Source organism: Dasypus novemcinctus, chromosome 24 (assembly GCF_030445035.2).
Source record: "Dasypus novemcinctus isolate mDasNov1 chromosome 24, mDasNov1.1.hap2, whole genome shotgun sequence".
Classification (NCBI taxonomy): Eukaryota; Metazoa; Chordata; class Mammalia; order Cingulata; family Dasypodidae; genus Dasypus; species Dasypus novemcinctus.
This window is the reverse complement of record NC_080696.1, coordinates 35,465,372-35,492,951: the sequence shown is the minus strand read 5'-3', so window position 1 is coordinate 35,492,951 and position 27,580 is coordinate 35,465,372. Positions and strand designations below refer to the sequence as shown.

At 52.8% G+C, this 27,580-nt stretch overlaps 1 protein-coding gene across 2 annotated transcripts; it reads right to left on the bottom strand.

Annotated features, from left to right (window-relative positions):
- Positions 1 to 1,592: 1,592 nt before the first annotated feature.
- Positions 1,593 to 26,026, bottom strand: BPIFB1 (BPI fold containing family B member 1). Of its 2 annotated transcripts, none has more exons than XM_071211835.1 (16): positions 25,920 to 26,026; positions 23,326 to 23,481; positions 21,059 to 21,200; positions 20,138 to 20,245; positions 19,118 to 19,267; positions 18,437 to 18,518; positions 14,741 to 14,804; positions 12,889 to 12,974; positions 11,620 to 11,799; positions 10,651 to 10,704; positions 10,017 to 10,175; positions 7,722 to 7,789; positions 7,074 to 7,119; positions 6,218 to 6,281; positions 5,296 to 5,372; positions 1,593 to 1,745 (listed from the first exon to the last, which is right to left on the bottom strand). In XM_071211835.1, the coding sequence occupies exons 2-16, from the start codon at positions 23,438 to 23,440 to the stop codon at positions 1,713 to 1,715; spliced, it is 1,428 nt and encodes a 475-aa protein (XP_071067936.1). In that variant the 5' UTR covers positions 23,441 to 23,481; positions 25,920 to 26,026; the 3' UTR covers positions 1,593 to 1,712. The 2 variants fall into 2 exon arrangements, with proteins under 2 accessions (XP_071067936.1, XP_071067937.1); XM_071211836.1 differs by having other exon boundaries at positions 25,815 to 25,925.
- Positions 26,027 to 27,580: the final 1,554 nt, after the last annotated feature.

Genomic DNA, 27,580 nt, shown 5'->3' with positions numbered 1-27,580 from the left:
TGAACTTCCAGAAGACCCTTCGGACAGAACAGACGCTGAGCTGGGCTGGGGCTCCCCAGTGGCAGACACTGGGACAAGGATTAGAGGAAGCTGTTTTGGAAGGTGACCCCAGGAAACTGGTCGAGGAGTGGGGACAGGAGACAGGGAGGAGAGGGAGCCGTATGGATGGGTTATTAGCCAGTGAGCCCCCTGGGAAACTGGGGCTCAGTCCTGCTGGGGAGCTCTGGGAGCCAGTGGAGAACAAGGTCTCAGAATTGGGTTGAGGAACTGGGGTATTTATCCAGCAGCCCCCCCAAGAAGTTCCAGAGGATGAGGGGGGTTAGAAGTCTGGGAGCCACAGCCATGGCTGTTTTGGGCACTGGAGCTGCTCCCCTGTGACTCAGAGCCCTTCATCCAGACCGGTCGAAATGAGGACCAGACGCCCCATCCCATCCTTCTGGCCCCTTGGAAGCCCCTCTGAGAGATGCTGGTATGATCCTAGGGAGCTAGAAGGGACCATCCCCAACCAAAATGGAAATTGAGTTTCTCACCTCCCTAGTGAGTGGGGGCTCAAACCCAGATTTAATATGATTTAGAAAAATAAAGAAACATGATGTGTGTGGAACAAATTCATACCCACTTTGTAGACCAGAAAGTGTGACAGGAGTCTGGGGACGTGTGGGAAGGTTCAGGGAGGCCCTGGCCTTTAATAACTGCTTGGTAAGTTTTAGCTGATGCGGGGTAGGCACCTGCAAGCAGGCTCTGCGTCCTGGAGGTTTGGAATGGCCCATGTCTTGTACGTTGTCCAAGAAGCTCCTCCTTGGACCCCCTCTCCAGGCTGTGAGCCCTTATTATGCTTGGGCCAACGGGCCTTCAGTTTATGCCCTGAAGTTGAGAAATGCCTCTTCCTGCAACGCCCGCCCCATCCCCTTCCTGCAAGGCCCCTTGGGGCGGCTGAAGGGCTCTGTGTGCTCAGGTAGGGAGAACAGAGGCACCATTGTCTGTCTGGAACCTCCTGGCATCAGGGACACCAGCGAGACAATAGCACCATGTGCTGTCAGAAGAGGGCGGCCGTCATGATAAGGGCAGGAGGCAAGAGTAACAGTGAGCTCACCCACAGGCGACATGTTTGAGCACCTACCATGTGCCTAGAAATGGTCCTCTCTTGTTGACTCTGTTGATGAAGGGGAGTGCGATTCTCCCCAAGTTATGGAGAAGGAAATTGAGGCCCAGAGAGGGGCAGCCACATCCCAGGTCCTACAACCAGTGCAGGCCCAGGCCAGATCTCAAAGCCTCGTTCATCTGCTTCCAGAGCCACAGTGTTCAGACAGCCTTGATCTGCCACACTGCCAAGGTCAATGAAACCATCAGAGCGGCCGTCCCGCCATAGCTGGTCTTGAGGCTGACACGGAAGGCAGGAGAGGAGAACTGGCTTTCTTATCCTGAAGCCCAGGAAGGTGGCATTGTCCACACGTGGCCCAGACATAGCTTGGATATTGCCCAGACTGGCTCAGATATGCCCAAACATGACCCAGATGTGGCCCAGACCTCCAGCTCCTAAGCCTGCCAATGGCAAACTGTCTCCTCTGCTGGACAGAGACTCCACACTGCAGTAACCACAGGCAAGCATTTATTTTTGGCAGGGAGGGGCAGTCTACAGAGCTCAAGCATGGTCTGCCCCAGATGCCCACCATGCAAGTCTTCCCTGGGAGAGAGGAGAGCGGTCCAGGCTTCTAAGAGGAGGCCGGGGTGATCACGACAGCATCCTGGAATTGCAGAAGAAAAGTCAAACTGGGTTTTTACCTCCCGCTTGGTGTTTTATGCTGGTTTTGTCCTTGACAAGAGGACCACTGACATTGGTGGGGCCATGACCCTGAACTAACCCCCATAGAATTCTTGGAGGGGTCAGAGGAGAGGTCTGGCTTGTGAACAGTAATGCACAGGGGTCCAGAGAGCAGGGTAAGTCCCTGCACGTGGAGTGTGGGAGCACGCAGGACAGCTATTCTCAAACCCAGCTGGTCATCAAAACTACCAGAGATGTTTGTAAAATGCAGATTCCCAGGCTGTACCCATCAGATGGGTCTGGGGTAGGACAGGAGGTTGCATTTTTAATAAGGCTCTACCTTTATTTTTGGAAACTAAATGTTTTGGGAGGAACTTGCTTTAAGAGATTTCCCCTAATATTTTATTATGCTTCAAACATAAAGTAAAATTGAAAGAATTTTCCAATGAACACCTGCATACCCATCACCTAGATTCTACCATTCACTTTCTTCACCAGGCTTGCCTTATGTCATTCTTCTACTAGCTTTTTTTTTTTGTATTTTTTTCTCTTTATTTTTTTTCAAATGTTACATTAAAAAAATATGAGGTCCCCATATACCCCCCACCCCACTCCTCCAACATCAACACCTCTTTCATCATCATGGCACATTCATTGCATTTAGTGAATACTACCAGCTTTTAAAATAGAGTGTCTAACAAAAAATAAAACATATATTATAAAACTATTAAAAGGAAATCATTGTGCTATTAGCCCAAAACAAAGAAATAGAGCAAAACAGGAAATTTGGAAATAGAAATAGATCCAATGAAAGAAATGGTAGCTTTCCAAATCAAACTGTAAATATAGAGTACACAAGGCAAACTGATTTAAAAAAATTGGCAAGATGTGAAATGCCCCCAAATAAGAGTTATGTGAAATAAACTAAGTCATCCAATTTAGAGAACACCAGTTGTACATTAAACATGAGCCAAGTGCAGTGTTTTCCCTAGATAAATTGCCTACAGCACTACTGGCTCATCGCAGTACAGTCTCTAGAGCGTGAGTTGTGCATTCAGACACTGCCGGGCTTTACAGACAAGGAAGCCAGGGCTCAGAGAGGTCACAGAGCCTTGGCTTGGGGGAGGCAGAGCCAGGATTGGCCTGGCCATCTGGTCTCTGAGTCTGGGCTCTCAGCCTCTTTGCACGCCTATAGTATTATTCCCATCAGTCCCCAGCAAACCCGGCTGAAGGGAGGACACGGTTTTTGAGAGTGAGCAGCTGATAATAAAGCCATCATCACCTTGCCTTGGAAGACAGTTAACAAAGTTCCCAGCCCTCCCCACAGATGGGACCCCATTGGGGGACATTTTTTTAAAATAACAAATCAATTTTATTAATACATATTGATAAACATAGTTATCCAGAGTGCACAATCAGTGATATTTGCCATAATCACATTGTTGTGCATTCATCACTTCAATCATTATTAGAGCATTTTCATTTTCATTATTTCAAGAGTAATAATAAGCACAAAGCAGACAAACAAACAAGAAAATTCCTCACCTCTAAGCAACCTCTCTAGTCTTCCGCCAATGTACATAGCTGCTGTTTCTGGCTATTCTATCCAATGTGTACAATCAATGGCTTTTAGTGTACTCACAGTGTACATTCATAATCTCAAAAATTTTAGAACAATTTCATTACTCCAAAAAGAAAAGCTCCACCCCAGGGGGTATTTTTGAGACCTCCTCCTCTGTGGATTCCTCCGGAATTAAAAGGCTCAGGAGCCCAGGGGTACCAGTAATGGTTCGGAGCAAGGCAGGACTGATAAGACCTGAAGGTTTTGTCCCCAGCTTTCTGTCCCCAAGTTTCTGGTTATAGGTTGGGTGCCCCGGCCGTGGACAGGTGGGCAAGTTACCTGTGGATTTTCTCAACTGTTAAAAATTCTGCTCTTTGGGAAACGGACTTTGGCCCAGTGGTTAGGGCGTCCGTCTACCATATGGGAGGTCCTCGGTTCAAACCCCGGGCCTCCTTCACCCGTGTGGAGATGGCCATGCGCAGTGCTGATGCGCGCAAGGAGTGCCGCACCACGCAAGGGTGTCCCCCGCGTGGGGGAGCCCCACGCGCAAGGAGTGCGCCCGTGAGGAAAGCCGCCCAGCGTGAAAAGAAAGTGCAGCCTGCCCAGGAATGGCGCCGCCCACACTTCCCGTGCCGCTGACGACAACAGAAGCGGACAAAGAAACAAGACGCAGCAAATAGACACCAAGAACAGACAACCAGGGGAGGGGGGGAAATTAAATAAAAAAAAAAAAAAAAAAAAAAAATTCTGCTCTCAAGGTCTCCCCTACTCCTAGATTGGGGGTGGGGTCTCTGTTTTGTTTATTGTCATGATCAGTGCCTGGCACACAGTAGGTGCTCAGTCATGCCCCTGGCTGGCTGACTGGCTGACTGAGATGGATTCCCCTTTACAGTCTTTGGCTTGTGCAGAGGTTGGGGGTTGTCAGAGCAGGTGAGGAGGGCAAATCCCGAGTCTGCCACCTGCTGGGTGTGTGACTTGGGAAAGGAACTTGCCATCGTTGAGGCTCAGTTTGCCCATCTGCGAAATGGGGATGCTAGCAGGACCCACTGGAGAGGGTGGGTGTGGAGAATGAGCGAGATGCTGCCTCTTTCTTCCTCAGTGCCAGGCACAACACATGATATTTGTGCGCTGTTATTATTTTAATGATACTATTTGGTGATAGGGTGATGCAACTATGACTTCTTTCCCCAGCAGCTGCCAGGGAGAGTCGTTCATTCACTAAGGATTTGTTGCTGGGCCCTGGGGACAGAGGGATGGACAAGACAGATTTGGCCCTGACCCTTGTGGACCTCAGGCCCTCTGGCCACATGGTGAGGGGTGGGGCCTCTGGTCCACACGCTCTGGGTGCCTCCTCACCTCCTGCCCCCCACCTCCCACGTACATACGCTGACCGTGCTGCTCCTGAAACAGTGCTCCCTGCCTCAGGGCCTTAGCACTTGTCTCTTCTGACAGGAACACTCCTCCCGGCTACCCACACAGCTCACCCCTTCACTTCCCTCAGGTGTTGGCTCAAATGTCACCGCCTCAGAAGGGCCTTCCCTGACCACCCCATCTAAAATAGGTGCCCCACGTCCGCACTGTCACTCTGTCCCTCCTGACCCGCTTTTATTTTCCTTCTCGGCTCTGATCGAATTGATCTTACGCTAGGTAGTTATGGACTGCTACGTCTGTATTCCCCTCAGGACGACGGCTTTGTGAAGGTGAGATGTTCCCGTGTGTTCATTTCTGTGGCCTCAAGTGTTCAGAGGCAGACCTGACACATAGCAGGCCCTCGAAAAACTCAGAGAATCAACAAATGAGTGGAAGGATACGAGGCAGGGCGGGAAAAGCTGGAGGCGAGCTGGCCCCAGGCCCACCTGCCAGAATCCCCGCCCTCCTCACTTGAGGGGTGAGAGGTGAAGACGCTGAGGAGGGCTGGGGTCGGCAGCCCGGGGCTCTCCCGCCGCCTGGGCTTAGGCCCCGCTCCACTCACCTTGGTCAGAGATGTCGCGGCTGCCTCGAATCCCAAACCCTTTACCAACGACAGCGGGACCCCAGATCTTAATTTGCCTGAAATAACAAATGAGGTCAGAGCCTGGGGGGCCCGGAGTGGAGCCTGGCAGCCCGAACCCGAGTGTGTGTCTCCTCTGCCTCTGCTTGCCTGCCCTGGACCCTTGACCCCTAGGCTAGTCTTCCCACGCCTTGCCTCCAATGCTGGCTTCCGGCTGCTTACGAAACACACACTTTCGCCCTTGCACAGTCTGGCTCAAGAACCATCAGGGGCTCCCACCGACCACAGCAGAGGTTTTGATACCTGGAGACTCCCCACTCTAATAAAATAAAGAAATGAACAAGATGGGCCTGGCATAGGTTGCCAGCTCCCCCCACCCTGATGCCGGGAACTGAATTAGAGTAATTCCACCTTCTCTCGGCATCCTCCACTAATGACACGAATCACAGTGCTACCACAGACAAAGCTAGGAAATGTTGAGCACTGGCTGTGCCAGGCACTGCTCTTGGCCCCTTACTTCCAACGAAGGTGCTTTTACTTCCTCATCTTGGGATGGGGAAACTGAAGCTCAGGGGAATTAAACAGCTCTTGCAAGATCAGCCAGCAAGAGTGGGAGCCAGGATTCGAACCTAGGACCTCGAGTGTCTTTGCCTTCCTCTTGCTGTGACTCTGGGAGGCACTGCCTCGTTCACCTTTGTGTGCCCAGGCTCTGCCATTCATGAAAGACCTGGCCTGGGAGGTGAGAGATAGGACAGGGACTTTCCTGGAGGAGGTAGGATTTGAACTAGGCCCCAAAGGATGGATGGAAAAGGAATGAAAGGGGCCCCTCCTGGGCAGGAGAAGCACAGTGTCCCTTTCACGGCCGCACGCGTGAGGGGTGGGGGTGCATGGCCAAGGGACGCACCGTTCTCGTTGGGCAGCAGGACGGAGAGGAGGATTTCAGAGACGATGTCCTTCAGAAGGTCAGGCTGTGAACGAGAGGGCGCATCGTCACCCCGGCCCTGGGAGAACCCAAAGTGTCCCAGCCACTCCGAGGACAGACATGGCCAGCCCCACGGCCGGGGCAATTACAGGAGGTGGTGGTATTCCCAGTCCCCTGCAGGTCAGAGCTGCAAGGGCTCCTGGGGACCAGATAGGCTGGGAGAGGGGCACGAGCTCAGCCGCCCCTGGGGCCCAGCAGGGGGTGGGATTGGGGTGCAGCGGAGGGACAGCCAGTCCTCTGGAGGCTCTCTGGCTCTGTTCCAGCCAATTTGCCCTGATTTCTCAAGGAAAGCCAGAAGTCCTGATTTTCATGTGGAAAACTCCCTGTTTTAAAATATTAGCCAAACATTTAAACAAGACAAAACCTGAGGCTCAATGAACACATGGCAGAGGGCAGGACTCAGCCAGTTTGGGAGACTAATTCAGCCTGACTCGGATGGGGAAACTGAGGACCAGAGAGGGAAGGGGCTGTCCAGGGTCACTGAGGCGAGTCTTCACGAGCAAAATGAGATTGCTGATCAGGGGGATTTGTTTTCCAACTTAAAAACGTCACTGAAGGAGAGTGAGCGTGCGTGTGTGTTGGTGTGTAAGTGAGTGTGCGAGTTCTCAGCTGGGCCCGGTACTCAGCACACACCCGGGCCCGGAGCCTCGACTTGGTGGCTGGCAAGGTGGAGGCTAGCCAGCCCACGATGGGGACCTTGTTCGAGGCAAATCCTGTCTCTTTTCGGCACGGACTTTCCGGGCCATCCCGGGGCCTCCAGGTCAGTCTGAATACTCACGTTGAACAGGCCAATACCCGAGTTCATCAGGTGGATCCGATCAAAACTGCAACAGAAGATGCCCGTGAGAGTGATCCCTGGGCGCCCCATTCATTCAGTCAGCACGTGTTTATTGGGCACCTTCTGCGGACCAGGCACAGAGCAGGCTCTGCAGATAGAGCAGTGAACCGAACAAAATCCTTGCCCCTTAGAGCCTGTAGCCCAAAGGCCAGTGGCTTTGGTTTGTCCCAAGAGTCTCCAGTTTGCAAAGTGAACTATTCTCCGGGACGGTGCTCGGGAGCAGGGGTGGGATGGGGGAGAACAGGGTGGGGTGCAGGAGGTGGCTGGAGCCCAGCACCAAGGGGGGCATGGCATCTGGGCAAGACCTCACTGCCCAGTGAAGAAGTTTACGGTGCTGCCTTCAGTCTTGGCGGTGTCCAGAATGGGCCGCCCGAGGCCGAGGGTGCGGGTGAGAGTGGGGAGGGCCTGGGCAGGCCACTTCACTTTCCTTCCCTGCTTTCACTCAGTCCTCCACGGCTGCGGAGTCCAGGCTTGCACCTATGCTCACCCCTGGGAGGCTCAAAACACACGGTGGGGAAAGAAACCCACGGGTCCCGGAGTGTGACGTGGTCTCATCACTAGCATTTCCGCAGTCGTTTTAATGTTTACCTGATTTCATTCAGGTTGAGCATAAGTTGGTCCCCTTCGGTGTAAAACTGAGCATCCGAACTGGCCTCCTGCAACAACGAGAAGCCCACGCCCCACTTCCTTTAAGGGAACGCGTGCTGCATGGGGTGCGGGGTTTGAGCGAGGCTCAGGGATCAAGCTGACATGGTCTGAATCTCAGCCCCTGGCCCAGTGACCTTGAGAAAGGGTTTGACCTCTCTGTGCTCATCTCTTAAATGGTATAGCAGCTGTATCCCCTCTCCGCTTAACAGATTACAACAAAGGATTGCTGTGGGGAAGGAGGAGGGCGGCGATCAGCTAGGAGTCCTCACTGTATGCTGGCAAGATTTTAGGAGTTCTGTGTCATTATCCCCTTCACTCCTTATGGCCCTAGGAGGTGGGTCCTATTCTTACCCACTTGGAGAGGTGAGGAAACCAAGGGACAAAGAGGCTAAGCCAGCACCTGGTAAATGTTTGCCATGGTTAGGATTATTGTAAGGACAGAAGCTAAGCCAGGTCTCAAAGACTGGGAACAAAGATATGCATCAACTTGACCTCAAGGCTGGGGGGACCTTGAGGACAGTGGGGCAGCCTTCAGTTCCAGGTCAGTTGTACCCAGAGAACAAACTTCTTCTGTAGGCCTGGTCTTGGGTAGCCTTTGGAAAAGTGCCTGCCATTGACCATGGAGGGGCCAGGGTACCAGGGAGTGTCCTACTGCTGGTCAGGGTGGTGGGATCAATAGAGAAAGCCAGGGCTCTGTGATGAACAGCTGCAGGGGGCACCAGTCCTCCTGTAGTCTTTGTGAATGGCACCTCCTGGAATTGTGTGGTGGACAACCTGCACAACTGTATGCAGCCACCCTGTTTTAAGAATAACAACAACATCAGCTTCCTACAAACATCAGCTGCTGTCCAGACTCCTTGGCTAAGCATGGAAGGCCTCAATTATCCAATTCCCAACCTCCTGCTTCATCTCTCTCTTCTCCTTTGTCCCCTGTAGTGACTGCTTTTGGGGTGCCTCTCAGATCCCCTTTACAGGGTGCGGCATTCATCAGTCAGCTACTGTGAGTGTTGCCACTAACAGGTCACAGCTGTCCCCTTCTCTGGAGGATTGCTCTTGCTGGACTTGAGCTGCCTTGTGGGAGATTTTGTCCCTTCCTGCCCTGAGGGCCATTGGTGGCCAATGACTGACTGACAAGGAGGGTACAAAAGGCCAGCCCTCTTGGTTCAGCATGGGCTCCACTCCATGGTGCACTCCATGCTCCAGGGCTCCCGTGGGATTGGGCTGAAGCCACATTCCACTCAGCTCCTCCCCCTGCCCTGTCCTGCTCCTTTACAGGAGCTTTTCTGCTGAGAGCTCTCTCTCGCAACCAGTGGTTTTACAAGACTCCCTGTCTCAGGCTCTGCTTCTCGAAGTCTTATCTAAGATATACTCCTAGGAGAACTCCAAGGTAGGCCTGTCTTTGTGATGATCCCCACCCCTACACCTTCACCCACAGGTCGCCCCACATGGAAGCCCTGAGATATGACCTACTGGGGCTACTGAGAAAATCAGAGAGGAACTTCCTTGGAGATGATTTAGTTCTGCTCATAATTCAGAAAAGGAAAGAGAGGTCTAGGGTAGTGAACAGTAGGTGCCCACTCCCCTTCTTTTGTTCCCAGAGAAATCGTCTCCTCTGTCTGTGTGGTTTGGATGGAGTCAACCCCCAGCCGCCACCCCAGGGGTATGTGTGCCCTAGCTCAGAATTCACACATTCCATTTCCCTGGTCACTCGGCTTGGTTCAGGGAGGGGACGTGACTCAAACTCATCCATTGAGAATTAGCCCTGAGAATTTTGCAGGAACAAGTGGGAAAGAGAAGCTCTTCCTGCTGGGTTGCCAAGCTGGGATGTAAGCTCGTGCAGCCTGGGGTGCTCTCAGAAGGGGATTAACCTGCTGAGGATGAAGGTGGCACAGAGGAAAAGAAGGCTGGCAGGTGGAGAGAGAGGAGAAAAAAGGCAACACTGTCTGAGCGCCTGAGGCCAGCTACTCTTGACAAGATCCTCTGGACTTTTCATTTCTATGAGAAAATACAACTCCTTTTTGGGCATGTGAATTAAATCTCTGCCCAAAGTTCCCTGACTAGTGCAGCTGCAGGTTGGAGTTGGGCCCCTAGAGCTTCTGGCTCTTGGCTCAGAGCTCTTTCCCTTCCCTAGTCCTGGCTGGGTGACAAGAGCGGTGGATATGTTTAGCAAAAAAGGAGGGGTGAACAGGAACAATGAACACGTGGCCCACAAGTGTCACGGAAGCCAGAACTCACGATGCCCAGGGTGAAGAAGGGGCGGCGGGCCTCATTGGTGGCGAACACCTCCAGCACAATCAGCTGGGCCACTGTGGCACTGCCCTGGTCCAGAAGGAGCTCGGGGGTCTCCTGAGTTAGGATCTTCACGATCTGTGTGGGCCCCAGCTGCTCTGCAGCCTGGAAGGACATCAGACCCTCAGGGGCCTCCCAAGGGCCTTGCCGTGTCCCACAGCCCCCCTGTGGCCCCGTGTGGCTGGCTTCTGCCCATCGCCCCAGTCTCCCTCCTGTTTCCCTGTGCTCCAGTCACACTGTCCTTCTCTCAGATCCTTGAATGGACTGTTGTTCTTCCCAGCTCACAGCCTTTGATTTTGCTGTTCCCTTCTCCCTATCTTCCAGACAATATCAGGGACCCCAATAATGTTGTCAGGACCCCTAGAACCTGCCCGTTGTCAGTACTCATGCAACTTAAATTTTATCAGCATGATTGTTTGATTCAGGTCAGACCATCCCATTAGACAGTATTCTCAACAAGGCTGCTAAATTCACCACTGCTGGAAGGAAAGAGAGCCGCCCACATATGTTCCACTGCCCAGAGGCCCATGTACAGACCACAGCAAACCTCCATCGAGCTGCAGGTGGCAAACGGACCAACCTGTTCACTGATCACCTTGATACTTGATTTCAGCTGATGGGCCAGGTCAGGAAGCTGAGGGTGAGAGGAAGGCAGAGCAGATCAGCTGGAGGGGCAGGGAAGACAGCCCTCCTGTATCCCCACTGCTGGGATGGAAGTTTCCCAGAACCCAGAAGAGCTGGGCAGGCCATGTCCATCATTGTTGGGCAAAGAGCCCTCATGCCAGCTGTGGCATGGCACGGGGCCTCTGCTGGCCTGGACTCGTCCTGTGGGTTTGTAGTGGTTGTGGATATGTAGGCAGCTCTGTGCTCCCAGAGGACATAGGGAGGTGACCCCAATTTTTATCACAGTACAAATGGGGTCGCTGGTGACCACTCTCCATTTTCTTGCCATCTCAGCCCCTTACCCTGAGTTCTAATGCTCAAGAGCTTGGTTATCTCCTGTTAGCTGACTTGAATCCTTGCCATGTTCCCATGACTTTGGGCCAACCCTTTCCCCATGCTGGGCCTCAGTTTCCCTAGCAGCACCCCAGAGGAGGTGGCACACTCCGGATGACTGCTGGTGGTTGTCTACTGTGCTGTATTCATAAGGGTTCCAAGGCTGAATTGGCATCCAGGCTAATAGAAAGGAAGGCCCTGATTGATTAGTGATGTCTGCCAAGGGCCCCGTAGTGGATAGCAGTGGCAAAATTCCCATCCCTGGACCACTTAGTATTTAGGACTTTGGCTCAACAGGACATTTATTTGGTAGAGGAAGCAGATGTATCAGGTTTTTGGGGGTAGGACTAGGACCTGGACTGACCTTACAGGGAGGATTTTCACTTTAGAGCTATATGTCAGAGGTAGGGTAGTTAGGAGGGAGAGGGCTTTTGTTACTGGAGGGATTTAAACTGAGCCGAGGTGCCTAGGGGCCCCTGGGTCTCCTTTGATTCGGGAAATTCCCATGATGAAGCAGAGGCAGCCCCATGGTCTGCCCCATGCTGAGGCTTACCACGTAGTCCAACAGGACGGCGAGTTCTTCTGGAGGGAGCAAGGCAGCTACTGCAGCATTCACCACGTCCTGCTTCACAACGAGGCTGAAAGGGGTGTTGCCCAGGGCAGGCACAGTCAGGGACGCTGCAGAGTCATTGAACCAATTGATCACCTTTCCCTGCGAGTCCGACAACTTGGCCTGAGGAGACACAAAGTGTGGGGAGGGATTGGCTGAGAATTTCAACTCCACATTTTCCCCAATAACCACCTAGAAGGAAATGACAACATTCAGCCTGTTTCCCTTTTGGCAATTGCTGCCAGGAAGCTTAGTCTGGAATTCAGTGCTTTGGTGTAGGCAATAAGTTATCTCAGGTGCCTGGCAGCCTCTTCTCCACCTGCATCCCTCAGATAGTCTCTGATTTTTAATTTTTGTTTTTTATTTTTTTGAGGTACTGGGGCTGGGAACCAAACCCAGGACCTCCCATGTGGGAAGCAGGTGCCCAACTGCTTGAGCCACATCTGCTCCCCAGATTTTAATTTTTTTAACCTTGATGTGTTACTTTGCACTCTTTCAAAGTCTCTGATATTTCAAACCCTTTGGATGAAGGGGAAATTCAAAACTGCAACAAAAGAGATTGAAAAGTTTGATGTGATTTTCCAAGGGGTCTGTGAAGACTGCAGTCTGGGATCCATGCTGCTTGGGCTGGCCTGGGTCTTCAGAGCCCAGTCCCAGCATGGGTGTGTGGCTCCATGTTTTACAGACAGGATATTTCCTGTCTGTGGGACCCTGTGCAGCCTCATTGCACCCTCTCCTCAGTGACTATTATTACCTACTTTTTACAAATGAGGAAACTGAGGCTCAACGAGGTGAAGAAATTTGCTCAGAGTCACACAGCCAGAGTGTAGTGGAACTGGGAGAGAAACTTAGGTCTGTGAGAACTCTGATGATGTGTCTTGATCCTAGGGTCACTCACAGGCTCTTGTTTCAAGGTTGCCAGAGAGCTGGGGAAGGGTCGAGAGACCCAGTACACACAGCCCAGCCCCCGACCAGGGAAAGATCCCCAGGGGTCGAGGATCTGTGTGTGGTGGCCGCTAGGTTCCACCTGCAGGTTTTCCCCCCTCAAAATGGTTTGCAGGGGCTGTGCTGGCCTGTTGTGATTGTGCAAAATCAGCCTGTGTCGTGTTGTCAGCGTTTTCTTCCTTGAAACAGACCCTGGTGCCTGACCCTTGGTGGTCAGGGAAGGGTAGTGATGTCCCCACCTTACCCTCCAGGCCCTGTGACACTCACCCCTAAGCTGAGCTCGATGACATTGTCCTTGATGGCAGGAGACAGAAGGTCAAACTCCAGGCTGTGCGAGCCCAGGGAAACAGGCGCTGCTCAGGAACAAGAAGAAAGTTCTGTGAGGGGGGAGGGCGGTGTCGGATGGGCTGGTCTGGGGTCCTGCTTTTGGCTGGGGCCCAATCCTTGCACGGAGGTCAGGCTGGGTGGGAAGGAGCTGGAGTGAACAACATGATGTTGACAATGACAATGATGAACATGGTGGTGATGATGATGACTGATGTTTATTGACATATGCTAAGTGCCAGGACTGTGCTATACCTTGCATGTGTGCGCTCATTTAATCCTCACAATAACCTCAGGAGGCAGGTCCTATTATCACTCCCATTTTACAGATGGGGAGACCAAAGCTCAGAAAAGTGAAGAGACGTGCTCAAGGTCAGGAGAGAGGATTTGAACCCCAGTCTGCCCTATACCAAAGTCCCGCTTTGGAACGAAGCCGAGGTATTGCTGGAAACTCTCCGTCTTCCCCGCAGACTGTGACCCACACGCCCTCCACAGGCAGGGGCTGGGGCTGGCCCTCCGGCCACTGCAGGGTCCCTGCGGCGGCACCCATCGGTCGGATGGCGTTTGTTCGCCGCGGGATTCCCCAGTTAGCCACCAGGTGGCGGTGGCGTCTCATCTGCCTGGGGCTACTGGGCGGAAGCTTGGGGAGGATGACGCGGGCCGAGGGGCGGGCGAGAGTGGGTTTCTTTGCCGTTTCACCGGCGGGCGGTCCCTTGGCTCGCCCACGGGGACCCAGGGAAGTAGACAGACCTGGGTTGGGCCCTTGGCTCGGGACTTCGCGCCTCAGAGCTCAGGTTCCTCATCTTACAATGGGGTATGACAGTAATGCCGGCTTCCTAGGGCTACTGCCCTGGCCTCTCGTCAGGGCTTACTGCAGGCGGCTCAGATGTGAATCACTCCAGGCTGGGAGCTGGAAGGGTTGGGTTCAAGCCCTCCCCTAATTTCCTCTGTGAGCTTGGGCAAATGACAATGTCTCTGAGCCTCAGTTTCCTCATCTGCGAAGTGGGGTAATGATTGCTGCTTCAAGGGGTTGGCTGAGGAGTCAGAGAGACTGGGTACTATGCGGGTCCCAGGGCTTGGCATGCTAGGTGCTCTGTGGTGCTCAGTGCCCGTGAATTCTGTCCTCTTCCCACTTCTCTCTGCTCATCCTTTGAATGGGCCTCTTCAGACCCCAGGGTTTTCTTCCTTCTCGCGAATCCTCACTCTGCGTGGCTGGAGCATGGCAGGATTCTGAGGTGTCCTCTGCTACTCTTGGGGAAGGGTTAAAGACCTCCTTCCTGGTCCCACATCTCGTCTCTTCCCTGTTCATTCGTCCTCTGTAGCTATATCACTCATTCGTTTGTTCATTCACCCACTCAGCCCACATCTCTGTGCCAGGCAGAGCTTCTACTATGTGGCTGGAATTTTCCTGTAAACTTGTAATCCTCCCTAACAAACCTGTGAGGTAGGGATGTGTAACCCCCATTTTACCGGTGAGGAAGCTGAGGCCAAGGGAGGTGGAGAGATGTGCCCACAGCCCTGGAGCATGCCAACGGCAGGGCTAGGATTTGAATGTGACTTTATCTTGGGCTCCGGAGCTCAAGCCTTTCTTTCTGTACCTGCTGGCCTCACATAGAACCTTGCACATAGTAGGTGCTCATGAAGTCAGAGTGGTGGTGAAATCCTCTCTGCTCATCCTGAGCAGGGACTACCTGGCGCTTATCACATCTGCCACTCGGGCCTTCCCTGGGCAGAGCTGGGGCCTGGAGGCTGGCTCTCCTGTAAAGGAGAGGTGGAGAGGAAGCAGCGCACCTACCCTTCACCAGGCGCAGGAAGTCTGCATGCATGTCCTCGAAGACTGTCTTGATCATGGGACACAACTGCAACAGACAAACGTAGGGGCTCCATCAGCGAGGGGCCGGGAGCCCAGCCCCACAGTGATGTGTGCCCGGTGCCCCGCCCACCTGGCCTGGGCCAGCTGCTGTGCCCATGGCCTGCCAAGCTTTTTCTATGTCTCCCTCAGCCATCCGTGGCCCAGAGCCCCCCTGGGCCTCAGTGTCTCCTGTGGTCTTTTGCAGTGGGTTGTCCTTGCTCCGTGCCCAGGGTGCCAGCCACCCTCCTTCCCCTAGCAGACATCTTGGTCACAAGTCCTGTTTTCCATAACAGGGCAATGGGGAATTCTTTCCTCCATTCATGTATTTGTTCAGTGTGCCAGACTGGAACAGAGGTGAGCAGGGCAGACCCAGCCAGACTCCTAACAATCTAGTTGTGCCCTTGTGGGTTTCCAGACCCAACACATCCCTTGCCCACTGAGCCTCTCTACCCCCTGCGCCGCCACTGGTTCTCAACGGGGCAATTTCTGGAAATGTTTTAGTCGTCACAACTTTGGTGGGGAGGGACTGTGAGGTGCTACTGGCATCTAGTAAGTTGACAGAGGTCAGGGATGCTACGAAACATCCCACAATGCACAGGGCGGTTCTCCAAACAAGGGGTTATCTGGCCCAAGATGTCAATAGTGCCAATGCTGAGAAACCCTGGCCTAACCCAATCCTGGCCTCACCTGTTCTGCTTAATGAGGACATTAGACAGTTGACTCACCTGTCCCAAGGGAACCAAAGGCCTTGTTCTCTGCTCTGAGGCAGCCTGTTTTCCAGGACAGTGCTCTGAGATTGTTGAGGTCATTTTGCCTTAGGTTTAATTGCCCTAGTGGTAGAACCTTCTAATTGACTACTCCTTGCTATTCTTTTTTTTTTTTTAAGATTTATTTTTTATTTATTTCTCTCCCCTTCCCCCCCTACCCCCAGTTGTCTGCTCTCTGTGTCTACTCGCTGTGTGTTCTTCTGTGCCACTTCTATCCTTATCAGCAGCACCAGGAATCTGTGTTTCTTTTTGTTGTGTCATCTTGTTGTGTCAGCTCTCTGTGTGTGTGGCGCCATTCTTGGGCAGGCTGCACTTTCTTTTGCGCTGGGCAGCTCTCCTTACAGGGCACACTCCTTGTTCGTGGGGCTCCCCTACGCGGGGGACACCCCTGCGTGGCCCTATCCATTGGGCCAAGTCTGCTTCCCCTTCTTGCTATTCTTGAGGAATGACATTGCACTTTGAGAATTGCTAATTTTTTCTATGACCATCCAGTCCTTACTCCCAGCTGCTTTGCCAACTCAGAATCTGGAGAGGACAGAAGGAGTGAGCTCAGAGACTCCCAGCATGTGCTGCCAAGGGACTGACTGCTCCTTGTGGGACAGGTGTCCCTGGCAGCCTCTGCATCTTCTCCCGCGATTCACTTTCTTTCATTTCCTTCAGAGGGTTTTGACCCTGGCTGTATATGTTAGAATCCTTGGGGGAGCTTGAATCCTCTGGGATACTAGCCCTACTGCAGGCCATTTACATCAGAACCACCGGTGCAGGGTCCCAACATCAGTGCTTTTAAAGCCTTCCCATGGGAAGTGGATTTGGCTCAATGGATAGAAAGTCCGTCTACCACATGGGAGGTCCAGGGTTTAAGTCCAGGGCCTCCTGACCTGTGTGGTGAGCTGGCCCACACGCAGTGCTGATGCACACAAGGATGTCCCCCATATAGGGGAGCCCCATGTGCAAGGAGTACGCCCCATAAGGAGAGCCGGTGCACGTGAAAAAAGTGCAGCTTGCCCAGGAGTGGCGCCGCACACATGAAGAGCTGGCGGTGCAAGATGACGCAACAAAAAGATACACAGATTCCTGGTGCCGCTGACAAGAATATAAGCAGACGCAGAAGAACACACAGCGAGTGGACACAGAGAGCAGACAACTGGGGGTGGGAGGGAGAGAAATTTAAGAAAAAAAAAAAGCCTTCCCAGGAGGTTCTGAGGTGCAGCCAGGGTTGAGGCTCATGGATTTACACTGAAAAGGGCTTCAGTGTTTTAAAAATGCACTCCCGTCATATGCCCACACCTTAGACGTGCTGTGCCTTTTCCCTTCATGTCACATAAAATATGCATATGACATATCAAATCCAGTCGATCACAGTAGGCAATCATGATGACTGACAGAATGCTAGGTTTTCTTACACCTTTTGCGATATTTGTCTTTTCACCTTTAAAAACAGATACTATGCACAGAGCATTTTGTAATCCCAAATTCTTGCCATCTTTTCTAGTGGAAAATACCTTTTTAACTATGATGTCAGATAAAATATGATTTTTCTGGAGGCTGGGAAAAAATTACAGCTGAGTCCTACTTTAAGAAATTCCTACCTTTAAGTAGAAAAAAAGTTTTCTTAAAAGAAAAAACATCCTGTACAAGAAAAGCCACATTTTACAAAATTACTCTTTCAGATTCCTTTAAAGAGCCAACCTGGAATGGTTTAGTAAATTACTAAATATTATGCAATCTATTACAATAATTATGGATTTTATACAATGACATAGAAACATAAATATGATTTAAAGAATATTAAATAGTATTTTAAGGTAGTGCCGCCATGTCAAAAGGTGAGTGCATGCGGCTGGAGATTGGAAGGCAGTGCACCAAAGAGAAACTACCTACTGAGTTAAGATTGAGGAGTTATGGGTATTTTTTCCCAACATTGCTTTACACCAGCTTTTCAGTTTAAAAAGTTTTATTATAAAAACTTAGCTGTTCAACAAGGTGTTTTGTGCACCCCCTCCCTGAGGGAGATGACCCACTGCTGTGATCTTATCTTGGGATTTACAGTGGAAATCAATGGCTAAAGTGGATGAATCCACCTTAAAACGTTTTAATTTACCTGTGACATGTAAGGAGCACATAAAAGGAGATCGACTGTGTTGACTGACTCAGAAAAATAAATCCAACAGGTCTGGTGGGTGGTGGACCCCTGGAGACCACAGCCAGATTAGTGTGAGACAGTGACACGCTACGGCCAGTTGGGACAGCCTTGCGGGACCAGTAGCTAAATTTTCAGGAACTTTTGAGGCGGATGCTAGATCCAGCCATTATTAAAAATTAAATAAATTTCGTTAAAAACAAAGATACTAAAACCTCAGAACACATTACTTCCTAATTATTTGATTGACTACATTTTACTATTATTTATTGCTCTAGAGGTTATTTACGTCTATTGTATCTGTATGGCAGAAACTCTATGCAACTGGGTGCATAGAGCATCTTTTCCCAATCCTGGGTTCAGTGACATCAATTGGTAGCTTGAAATTGACCGTGGAAGGAGTATTTACATCACAGAAATCAGTAAATGCCACCAACCAGGGCTCCCTCTGCCCCCTCTGCCAGGAGGAACTGTTAAACATTTATCAGCACATCACTGCTCAGGCCTCCCAGCAGATACTTGGTAGTTCCATTACCTTGAGCTCAACAATCTGCCTGGATCAATGGCCCAATCCATTGCTCTTTGCTCAGTCACCACGCCTGACAGAATTATCCAGCCCCAGACGTTTTCCACCCAAGGAGACACCGGTCCCTCAGCGCGAGCTTGCGGTTCTGTCCCGGCCCCGCAGGGGGAGCAGTGCTCACAGGCTGGAGAGGCCCAGATTCCACTCACCTGGCTTTTCACCAATTTGGGCAGGGCTGGCACCAGGAGGCTCATGATCTTGTCTGCTAAGGAGTTGACCAGGAAGGAGAGCCTTCCCGAGAGGAGAGGGGGAGAGAGATTAGGAAGGGTCAGAGATGCTCACCCCACCCCTATTTTACGGAGAAGGAGACAGAGTCAAGGGAAACACCATGTTTTAGAGCACCTACTATGTGTCACCTACGGTTCTGAGTGTTATACGGCTGTTGGATCTAATTCTCTTACCGCTGCCTGGTAGGTATCAACACCTCCACTATATAGGTGAGGAAAGTGGGGTGCAGAGAGGTGAAGTGACATGCTTGTTGTCACACAGGCAGTAAATGGGGGAGATGTGATTGCCTGACTCCAGGGCCTTTGTTTTTAGCCTTGGCTCCATCCAAGTCCCCCTAGGAAAGAGACTCCTCTCTACCTTCAAATGTTTGCCCACCTCCTGGCATGATGCCTAAAATCCCACTTTGTTGCCTTGGCCCTTGGTGTCTTGAACTTTCCTTGGCATTACAGGTTCCCTGAAAGGAGCCCCAGGTTGAGTCAGGAGGGGTAAGCCCCTTCTTTCTCTGGGCCTCAGAGCTCTTCAGCTGTCACCTGGGCACAGGCCACCACCTGGCTTCCCTCCCAGGTGTGGCAGGAGCCCAGCGGCAAGGTGTTGGCACTCACCTATGCAGCAGGCTGATGCGCAGGCTCCCCTGGCTGTTGGAGCAGTCGCTGAGGACCAGGCGGGCCCGGCCCTGCTTGTCGGCCTCCACTTGGATGATGGCTTGGGCCTCGGTCTCCATTTGCATCTCCACAATGGTCTTGACCAGGGGCCTGGGTGGGCGCCCGATGCCGTGAGCCTACGGGCCTCTCCTTCTCAAGCTCCTTTGCTATTTTTTCCTCATCTCCCCAAGTTCTTTACCCCAGCATGTCCCGGATGCAGTTTTTGGATTCCTTTCTGGCTGAAGTCCCATCCGTACGCTGACTGCTTCCAAACTCATACCTCGCGCCCTACTCAGATGTCTTCCAGGTGTTTCAAATTTGTCAGGTACAACCGTGAACTCTGGATCGTCCCCCAAACTTGCTCTTCTCCCGGCTTTCCCCATCCTGATCGCTAGTCTCCCCACCGTCCCGGCTGCCTAGGCAAAGACCTTGGGGTCCGCCTTGACTCCACTTTCTCACCCCACGTTCAATCCATCAGGATATCTGTTGCCCCCACCTACCTTCAAAACATTCCCAGAATCGACCCACTTCTCACCACCTCCGCACTCCCAAACCCTGCTCCAAGACATCATCGTCTCCTGAGTGATTGTAGGAGCTTTTTGTTGGCTTCCCTGTGCCCAGTCTTGTCTCCACGGCGGCTGGAGGGATTCTTTAAAAATGTTAAGTCCCGTCAAGCCTCTCCCCTGCTCAGAACCCTCTGCGGCTCCAGCCTCAGTCAAAGTGAAGTAGGCACCTTGGCACACAGGACCCTACGTGACCTGGCCCTGGCTGCCTGCTGACCTGACCTATCACCACTCTCCCCCTTCTCTGCCCTCTCCTTGCCATTCTTTGAACAACTCTAGTGCACTCCTGCCTCAGGGCTTTTGCACTCGTTCTTCTCTCTGCTCAGAACTCTCTTTTTCAGATCTTGGCATGGAGGAAAAGGGGAAACAAGTGGATGAAGCTGTCAGGCCTGCTGTGCCTGACTGAGGGGACACTCACGTGTTGAATCCGGCCACCATATTCACGGGGATCTTGACCACCAGCTCCTGGCCGTTGGCTGAAGGTTGCACTTGCACCTGGAGGATGTTGGCTGAGGTGACCTTCAGCCTGGAAGGGACATAGGAAAGATGAGAATCATGCCTCTTGTTCAACTGAGCATGGCACCAAACCTGATCCCCCTTTATTTTTTCTGGGTGCCCAGCTCAAGCCCTGTCCGCTGACTTCCTCCTGCCTGACCTCATCTCTCTCTTTCCCTAAAGCTCTGCTCACAACACCATGATGGCTCCCCCTCACTTAGGAGATGAACCCAGTTCCTTGGGATGGCTTTTTAGGAGGTATGGGGGATTGAACCAGGACCTTGCACATGGAAAGCAGGCACTCAACCACCGAACTACATCTGCTCCCCAATGAGAATTTGTTTTTTTTTGTTTCATTTGTTTTGTTTTTAGGAGGTTCCGGGGATTGAACCCAGGACCTTGTACATGGGAAGCAGGTGCTCAGCCAATGAGCTGCATCTGCTCCCCTGGGCTGGCTTTTAAGACCCTCTGTGACCTGGCCTCACTCAGTTCCCACTCCTCACCTTGGGTTTGAGCTTTAGCCCTTCTAGCTGACTCCCACACCTCTAGGCTGGTCCGTCTGTCTGGGGTGCCATTTTCTTCTTATCTCTGGTGACCTCTGAGTCGTTGGCTCGAGTGTCACCTCATTCTCTCCCTCCCCAGGCGAACTCTGGGGGGCCCTGGTAGAGTTCCTGTGTCACTGTCTTATGGTTACTCTTAACTCCCTAGGGAGCTTCCTGAGGGATCGCTCTTCACGGATGGGCACAGAATCGATGCAAATCGATGTTCGTCAACTGAGCACGTACCGTGTGCCGCGGGCAGGGCTGTGGGGCAAGCGCTTGCCCCCCACTTCGGCTCCACTTACCAGACGATGTATTTCAGGATGGTGTTCACCAGACTGCCCAGCACGGGGGTGCCCCCGGCCGGCTCCTCCTGCATGGCCCTGAGCAGCGGCAGCTGCTGGAGGATGCGGATGGCGTCGTGCTCCTTTAGCTCCTGGGTCAGCCCTGGAGGCAGATCCGGGGGTTAGGGGCCAGGAGAGGCAAGACGGATGTCTTGGCGGGGGCTCCCGCCGCCGAGGGGCACCACCCAGGGCTCCTGGGCCCTGCCCTGGGGAGAGTGCGGACGGCTCCGGCCTGACCATTTCCACATGTGGATGTCGAGTCATCTTCAAGTGAAGGGTGAGGCTGGGCACAGGTGGGGCCGGTCCCACCCCTGAGCATTGCCGGGCCTTACTGGGAGCACCGGCAAGTCCAGCGGCCCACGGCCTGCATCCCTCCCACCAGCTGGCAGCAAACACTCCAGAGCCAAGAGGCAGGGAGCCCCCGGGGCCCTTCTGGGGATGTTCCACTGCGAAACTCCATTGCCAACAATTCTCTGCATCGACATCTTAAAGATCCAAAAAGTCTCAGGTGCTGAGGAGGAACCAGGGTCAGGGGCCAGGGAGCCAAGGCCCGGGGTTCTGGTTCTTGCCAGGCTTGCTGAGACCTGGGTCTCAGGGTGTCTGGCTGACGATGGGGGCTGACATGCTGGGCCACACCCGCACTGCTCTGCTCACAATGCCTTGACCTTCACAACACGCTGGAGGCTGCTCCCCTGAGCTCCCAAGTCTCTCTGCGTGAAGACTTTTTTCTGGCAGCCAGAGCCCATTTGTTCTGCTCAGAGTGGGCCGGAATTGCTGGAGCACCAATGCCCCGGAAACTCCCTCAGCCTCTGGGTGGGAGGACTCCTGTGTGTCCTCCACTGCCACCCAGAGCACCCCACGTCCATTATCAAGATATTGCCTCTCATGTGTTCGCTGAGTGCGATGAGTGTGCCACAATGATGGGGGAGGATGTAGGTGTGGGAGGGTGGGGTGGGGTGGGTGTGTGGTATACAGGGACCTCTTATGTTTATTTAATGTAACATTTTTTGTGATGTGTGTGTCTTCAAAAAAATACAATTTATAAAAATGATGGGGGTGGGGAGTGGGTAGTGGGTATATGGGAACCTCATGTTTTTTTAAGGCAACATTCTGTGTGATATATTGACTTTAATTAAAAAAAGTGTTAAAAAAAAAGATATTGTCTCTCAGCTCCAAAGCCACACTTGATTGCCCGCTCTGTGACAGTGGAGCTGGGCTCAGCACATGTCTCCCTTGTCAGCAGGTGCAGTGTTAAGTTCTTTAGTGGGGGCTCTGGAGGGACACTGGAGGAGGAAGGGGCTTGGCGTGGCCCCTTGCCAGGCTCCTGTGTGTCACTGCCAGTGGCTACCAGCTGCGAGGGCAGCTAGTGAGTGCTGAGCACACCCAGCTTATTTCCTGGTGGTTTCCCAGTGAGTCACCAGCAATGCCCCTTCCTGCAGGGGTGGGTCCCTGAGAACTGTGTAGATGTCCCTACATAGTTAGCCTCAGCCTGTTGATTGTGGATCAGCCCTGGCGGGGCGACCGGGCGAGCCTCTCTGCCATCCCGGGGGCTTCAGGCTGACCCCTTCCAATGAAGCCTGAGCCCCAGCCTTCCTCCAAATTTGTTCTGTCCTTAGCTTCCCTCCCCAATTTCTAGGGTATGCTCTCAGCTAATTTCCCATTATCCCAACCCCCTCATCTGCCTAAAGCTCAGTAGTTGCAGGTCTTGAAATCCAGCCCAGAGCTTATGCTCTGGTCAATTCCTGCCTTACTAGATGGTCCTACTACCCAGTGAGATAGGCCGGAGGAGGAAACCGAGGCTCAGGCACCTGGCTGGGGACACAGAGCTGGAGGCTGATAGAGGCTGCCAGGCTCCCAGGCAAGGGTCTTTGCTCTGGGGATGAGGAGGACAGTCAGTCTCACTTGAAGGAGGTTCCCTGGTGATGGGATTTCAGGCAAGGGCACTAGGAGAGGAGGCTGCAGCATCACATGCGTTGGCCACTCACCAGCGCTGCAGGCCATGGAACCTTAGAATAGTGGATCCTTGGCACCATGAGGTCATGGAATTGAATCATGGGATTTAAGAAGAAGGGGATCTTGGAATCATAGATCAAACCTTATAGTTCATCCACTCAAGTCTCACCCCAGAGCTGAGATCCCAGCCATGCCTTGCACACCCCCAGTGATGGGGAACTCCCTCCCTCTTCTGCTTGCCTTATGGTGGTGAGGTCTGGGCAGCCCAGACTTACTCTCTTTGATGACTTCTGGGCCGAGACTGAGAACTGCAGAGGGGTTGAGAGTGGCTCCTACCAAGGCGGCTGCCAGCAAACCACAGAGGAGGGTGAAGGTCCATGGACCAGCCATCTTCCTGGGGGTCGGTAGTAGCAGGTAGCAGGCGTCAGAACCTGGGGTTAGCACAGAGCTCCCTGTTAGCTGGGCGGGGAGGCTACAGGTGGGCCCACCATGCCTGGTGGCTGGGGCATGGGATCTGGGGAGGCCATTTCGAGCAGTGGTTAAGGGTGAGGACTCTGAAGCCCGGCTCCCTGGGGCTGTGCCCTGGCTCTGCTGCCAGATGCTAGTTGGGTGTTCTCAGACAAGGAATTTAACCTCTCCATGCCTCAGTTTTCTCATCTGGCAAATGGGAATAATAACACCTACTTTGTATAGCTGATGAGATTATATTAGTTAACATCCAGAAAGCATTTAGCACAGTGATGTTCACATGGTAAGTACTTGGAAAATAGTAGCTATTTTCTCACAGAAAACCCACCAAAGATGCCCAGGAGAAAACAATTCTGCTTCCAGTTCCCCTAACCCCATCAGTCTGGCACTTAAAACCCTCTAGGATCTCAACTCAGCTGATCCCCCCTTTTCTCCTCTCACTTTATCCATTTCCAGTCACTCCAAGCTGCTCGAAGTTTCCAGAACTCTGGCTTTGGTCTTGCTCTTTCTGCTTCCTGGAATGTTTTCCTCCTTTCTTAATTGACCCAGTGAACTACTATTAATCCCTTAAAACACTGCTGAGATGTCACCGCCACTGTAAAGCTTTCCCTCTTGTAGCCAGGGAGCCCTGGACCACACCTGGAGAAATTTTGCCTTGGGGGCTGATGTTTGTCCAGGACAGGAGTTTAGAGGCAGCAGGAAAATGAAAATTCAGGCAGGGCTCAAAGTGGTGGAAGCTGTTTGCTTAATCCACAGTACAAAGGGGGTGGGTGGCTGCTTGGAGCCAGGGAGAGAAAGGCAGAGCGAGAGCGAGAGCAAGAGAAAGAGAGAAAGAGAGTGAGAGAGACCTGTGGGCACCTCCTGGGAGGGCGAGCTTGGGGTATTCTGGCCATTTGGCTGCTCTGTCCCAACCCTGCAACCCGACCCTGTGCTCCCAGTTTGTACCTGCCTCTGCCTCTAAGCCCCGCACAGAAGTGTCTACACTCTGGTGGACTGTCCTGCTTGGAGGGAGAAAAGATGCTGACCAGAGACCCCAGCCTTTGCTGGGATCAGCACATGGCTTTCCTGTTGCCAAAGACGAATGTGACATCTGGCACATGTCTGCTGGGAGCTGGCGCAGTGGGAGCCCTTGCAATACACTCACGAGTGAATGTCTGCCTCTCCGACCAGGTCACCTGCTCCCCCTGTGTCTCCAGCACCCAGCACGGTCTGTGGCATCCAATGGGAGCTTAACATATGGTTGCTGAGCAAATGAATTGCCTCCGGGAGCCCTGGAAGAACTGGGAATCCGAGCCTGCTAATCTGAGTCCGGGCCATGAAGACCTCTGTTGGGTCACAGAGCCCTGTTCTTCAGTGGCAGGGGAAAAGCAGGCCTGGGCGTCGGGCACACGCCAGCTGGGGGGCCTGCCTTTACCACTTGCTTGGTTTTGGGCAAGTGACTTCCCTTCCTAGGCCTCAGTTTTTCTCATCTGTGAAATGGGGATAATTACAGAACTCACATCACAGTGTTGTTGGGAGGAAGAAATGGTACAACCAATTGGGGACTGGTGTGGCACCATGCTCAACAAATGCTAGCTCTCGTTGTCATTATGACAGTTGTTAACACTAATTCTGAGGACAAAAGGAACCACCTTGCACGAAAGCCCGAAGACAGAGTTCTCGCTCTGCATCCTGCCCTTTCACCCAGGCAACTACCCACTCCCACCCTTTTTCTTTTTCTTCTAAACATCACAGCCCTGTCTGCCTCCCAGTCTCCACCCGGCCGTTTGAGTTCTTCTCTGCCCAGAGGTACGTAGGGAACCAAGAGGCTTGTAGCATCAACCCCTGTGAAAGGCGTCTTCTCCCCCTAATCCAAGCACCATACGTACCGCCCGCCGCATTGCATCCCACCCCCTGCCTCTGCTCATGCTGTCCCCTAAGCATGGATGCCTTTTTCTTTTTCTTCCCCAGCCAAGATCTACTCAGCCTCTCAACTGACATGCCACCTCCTCCAGGAAGCCTTCTCTGACTGCCCTCCGCCACCACGTCCTTGGGCTTCCTGAGAACAGCGTGTACCATAGTGACCCACACTGGGAGTTCCTTGAGGGCAGGGATTGTGTCTGATGCTTCTCCTTGTCCCCCACACTTGCCCATTGTGTGCAGAATGGGTTTATGTCATTGAGACAGGGTTAGGTAAAGACTCAACCAGCCCCATCCCTTCTTCATTGCTCTTTGGTTTTCTGGGTGAGGGAACTGGGCATCTCTCTGTCCTCTGACTCTGATCCTCAGAGGGTCCTAGCCAACCAAGTCACCTTACCTGGGGGCCATGCCTCCCTCCTGCTCCCGACCTGACTCTGACATGAATTTCGAACTCAGGACCTTCCTGGTGAGCCACGCCTTCAGCTCCTTCTTATGCCTTTACCTGGACACACTGGAGTCCTCGCCTGCTCCTCTCCTCTCCTGGGCGTTGCCCTGGAGGTCCAGCCTTATATCCTGTATGCCCCAGTCCAGGTGGCTGCCCTTTGTGTTTGGACCGAGGCCTTGGACTGGGCAGAGGTCTCCAAAGTAAATATTTGTGACTTTTGGTGAACCACAGCCCCACCCAGAGGGAGCCTCGGGATCCAGCTTCCTGAGGTTTGGAGAAAGGAAGGTCGGGCTGGCGTGAGGGGCGGGCAGGGCCCTGAGCCTGTGGCAGGGAAGCTGGTCCAGGCATTACCTGGGTCGTGCAAGGGGCTCCCTCCCTCCTGGGCAGTTGCTCCCATGGGCAATGATGAGAACAGTGGCAGCTACGAAACGTTAAGCACCTACGATGTGGTTGGTGCCACCCCAGGCTTTATATTGGTCACGTCCTGTGTGGGGGGCCTCGTGGCTGCCCGGGGTTAGCACCCCTAGTTCAACTTTACCAAGGAGGAACTAGCCTCACATGTTAGCAAATGGCAGAGCCAGGATTTGAACCAGAATTCTGACTTCAAAACCCATCTGGGGAGGGTTCCACAGCTGGGTGGACACAGGGATGTCCTGGGAACAGGCTGGGTTTTGCTACTTCCACGCTGTATGACTTGAGGCACTTTCCCTAACCTCTCTGAGCCTCAGGCGTTCCACCTGTGAGATGGAAATGATGTCTTTACCTCCTAGGAGTTGGGAGGCCAGTGGGGATGGCTTAGGGCTTAGGTCCCCACACAGGGAAAGTGCTTAATAAATGTGAGTGGGTGCTGCCATCGTTGTTATTGTTTACAATAGGATGTGTCTTTGTAGACAGGTTGGGATCATGGTTTAGTCCAGATGATTAAGTTGGGGGAAGGAAGGAATTACGTTGCTCCTAAATGCAGCCAAGAATTCATATCTCCATTAATTAATTCATTCAAGAGCATAGGTTTGAGTCCCATTTTTGCCCCGTCTTCACTGTGTGACTCTAAGTAAGGGACTTTGGCTCTCTGGGTCTCAATTTCCTCATCTGTTAAATGGGGATATTGGTAGCACTTTCTTCACAGGCTGCTGAGAGCCTGCCCTCGTCCATTCATGCCCAGCAATTAGTGCCCACTTTGCCTCGTCTGTGCCTTCAGGTTCTCAGTGAATATTTGGGGAAAGAATGAATAATGAGGTGTGGCCAAGAGGGGGACAGAGAAAAGGTGGGGAGACAGATGGAGACAGAGACATGGATAGACAGACACATGGAGAGACCAGCAACTGAGGGAGACAGAGACACAGAACCTGCTGCAGCAAGCCGGAGGGGTCCCAGGGGAGCTGGGGCCAGAGGCCAGGTCAGCAAGCTCCTGAACTGGTTTTTGGGGTCAAGCTTGGGGTCAGGCCAGACTCCCTCTCAGCCCGCAGCATTCTGGGAAGTCCCAGACCCCTTGCACTCAGTTCCCAGCCCCCAGCCCCACCTCACCTCAAGCCTGGGCTCCTGCAGAGATGGTCACAGCCCACCTTCCCTGACGCCCTCCACCCCTTCCACCTCCATGAGCCTCAGCCCAACTCCCAGATTCACTCTCTCCAGAGCCCACTTCTGAGTGGATGCCCCCCACTCCCCATACCGGCCTCTGGCTGCCTCCCCATCCTTCAAGCCCAGCTCCAACGCCTCCT

Bases quoted from the DNA above. Each gene is read 5' to 3' on its own strand.
- BPIFB1 (XM_071211835.1), bottom strand. From the start codon at position 23,440: ATGGCTGGTCCATGGACCTTCACCCTCCTCTGTGGTTTGCTGGCAGCC. The intron at 7,790-10,016 runs GTGAGTTCTGGC...TCGTTGTTGCAG, and splicing joins CCTTCTTCACCCTGGGCATC to GAGGCCAGTTCGGATGCTCA. The intron at 6,282-7,073 runs GTGAGTATTCAG...TCTCGTTCACAG, and splicing joins CGGGTATTGGCCTGTTCAAC to CCTGACCTTCTGAAGGACAT.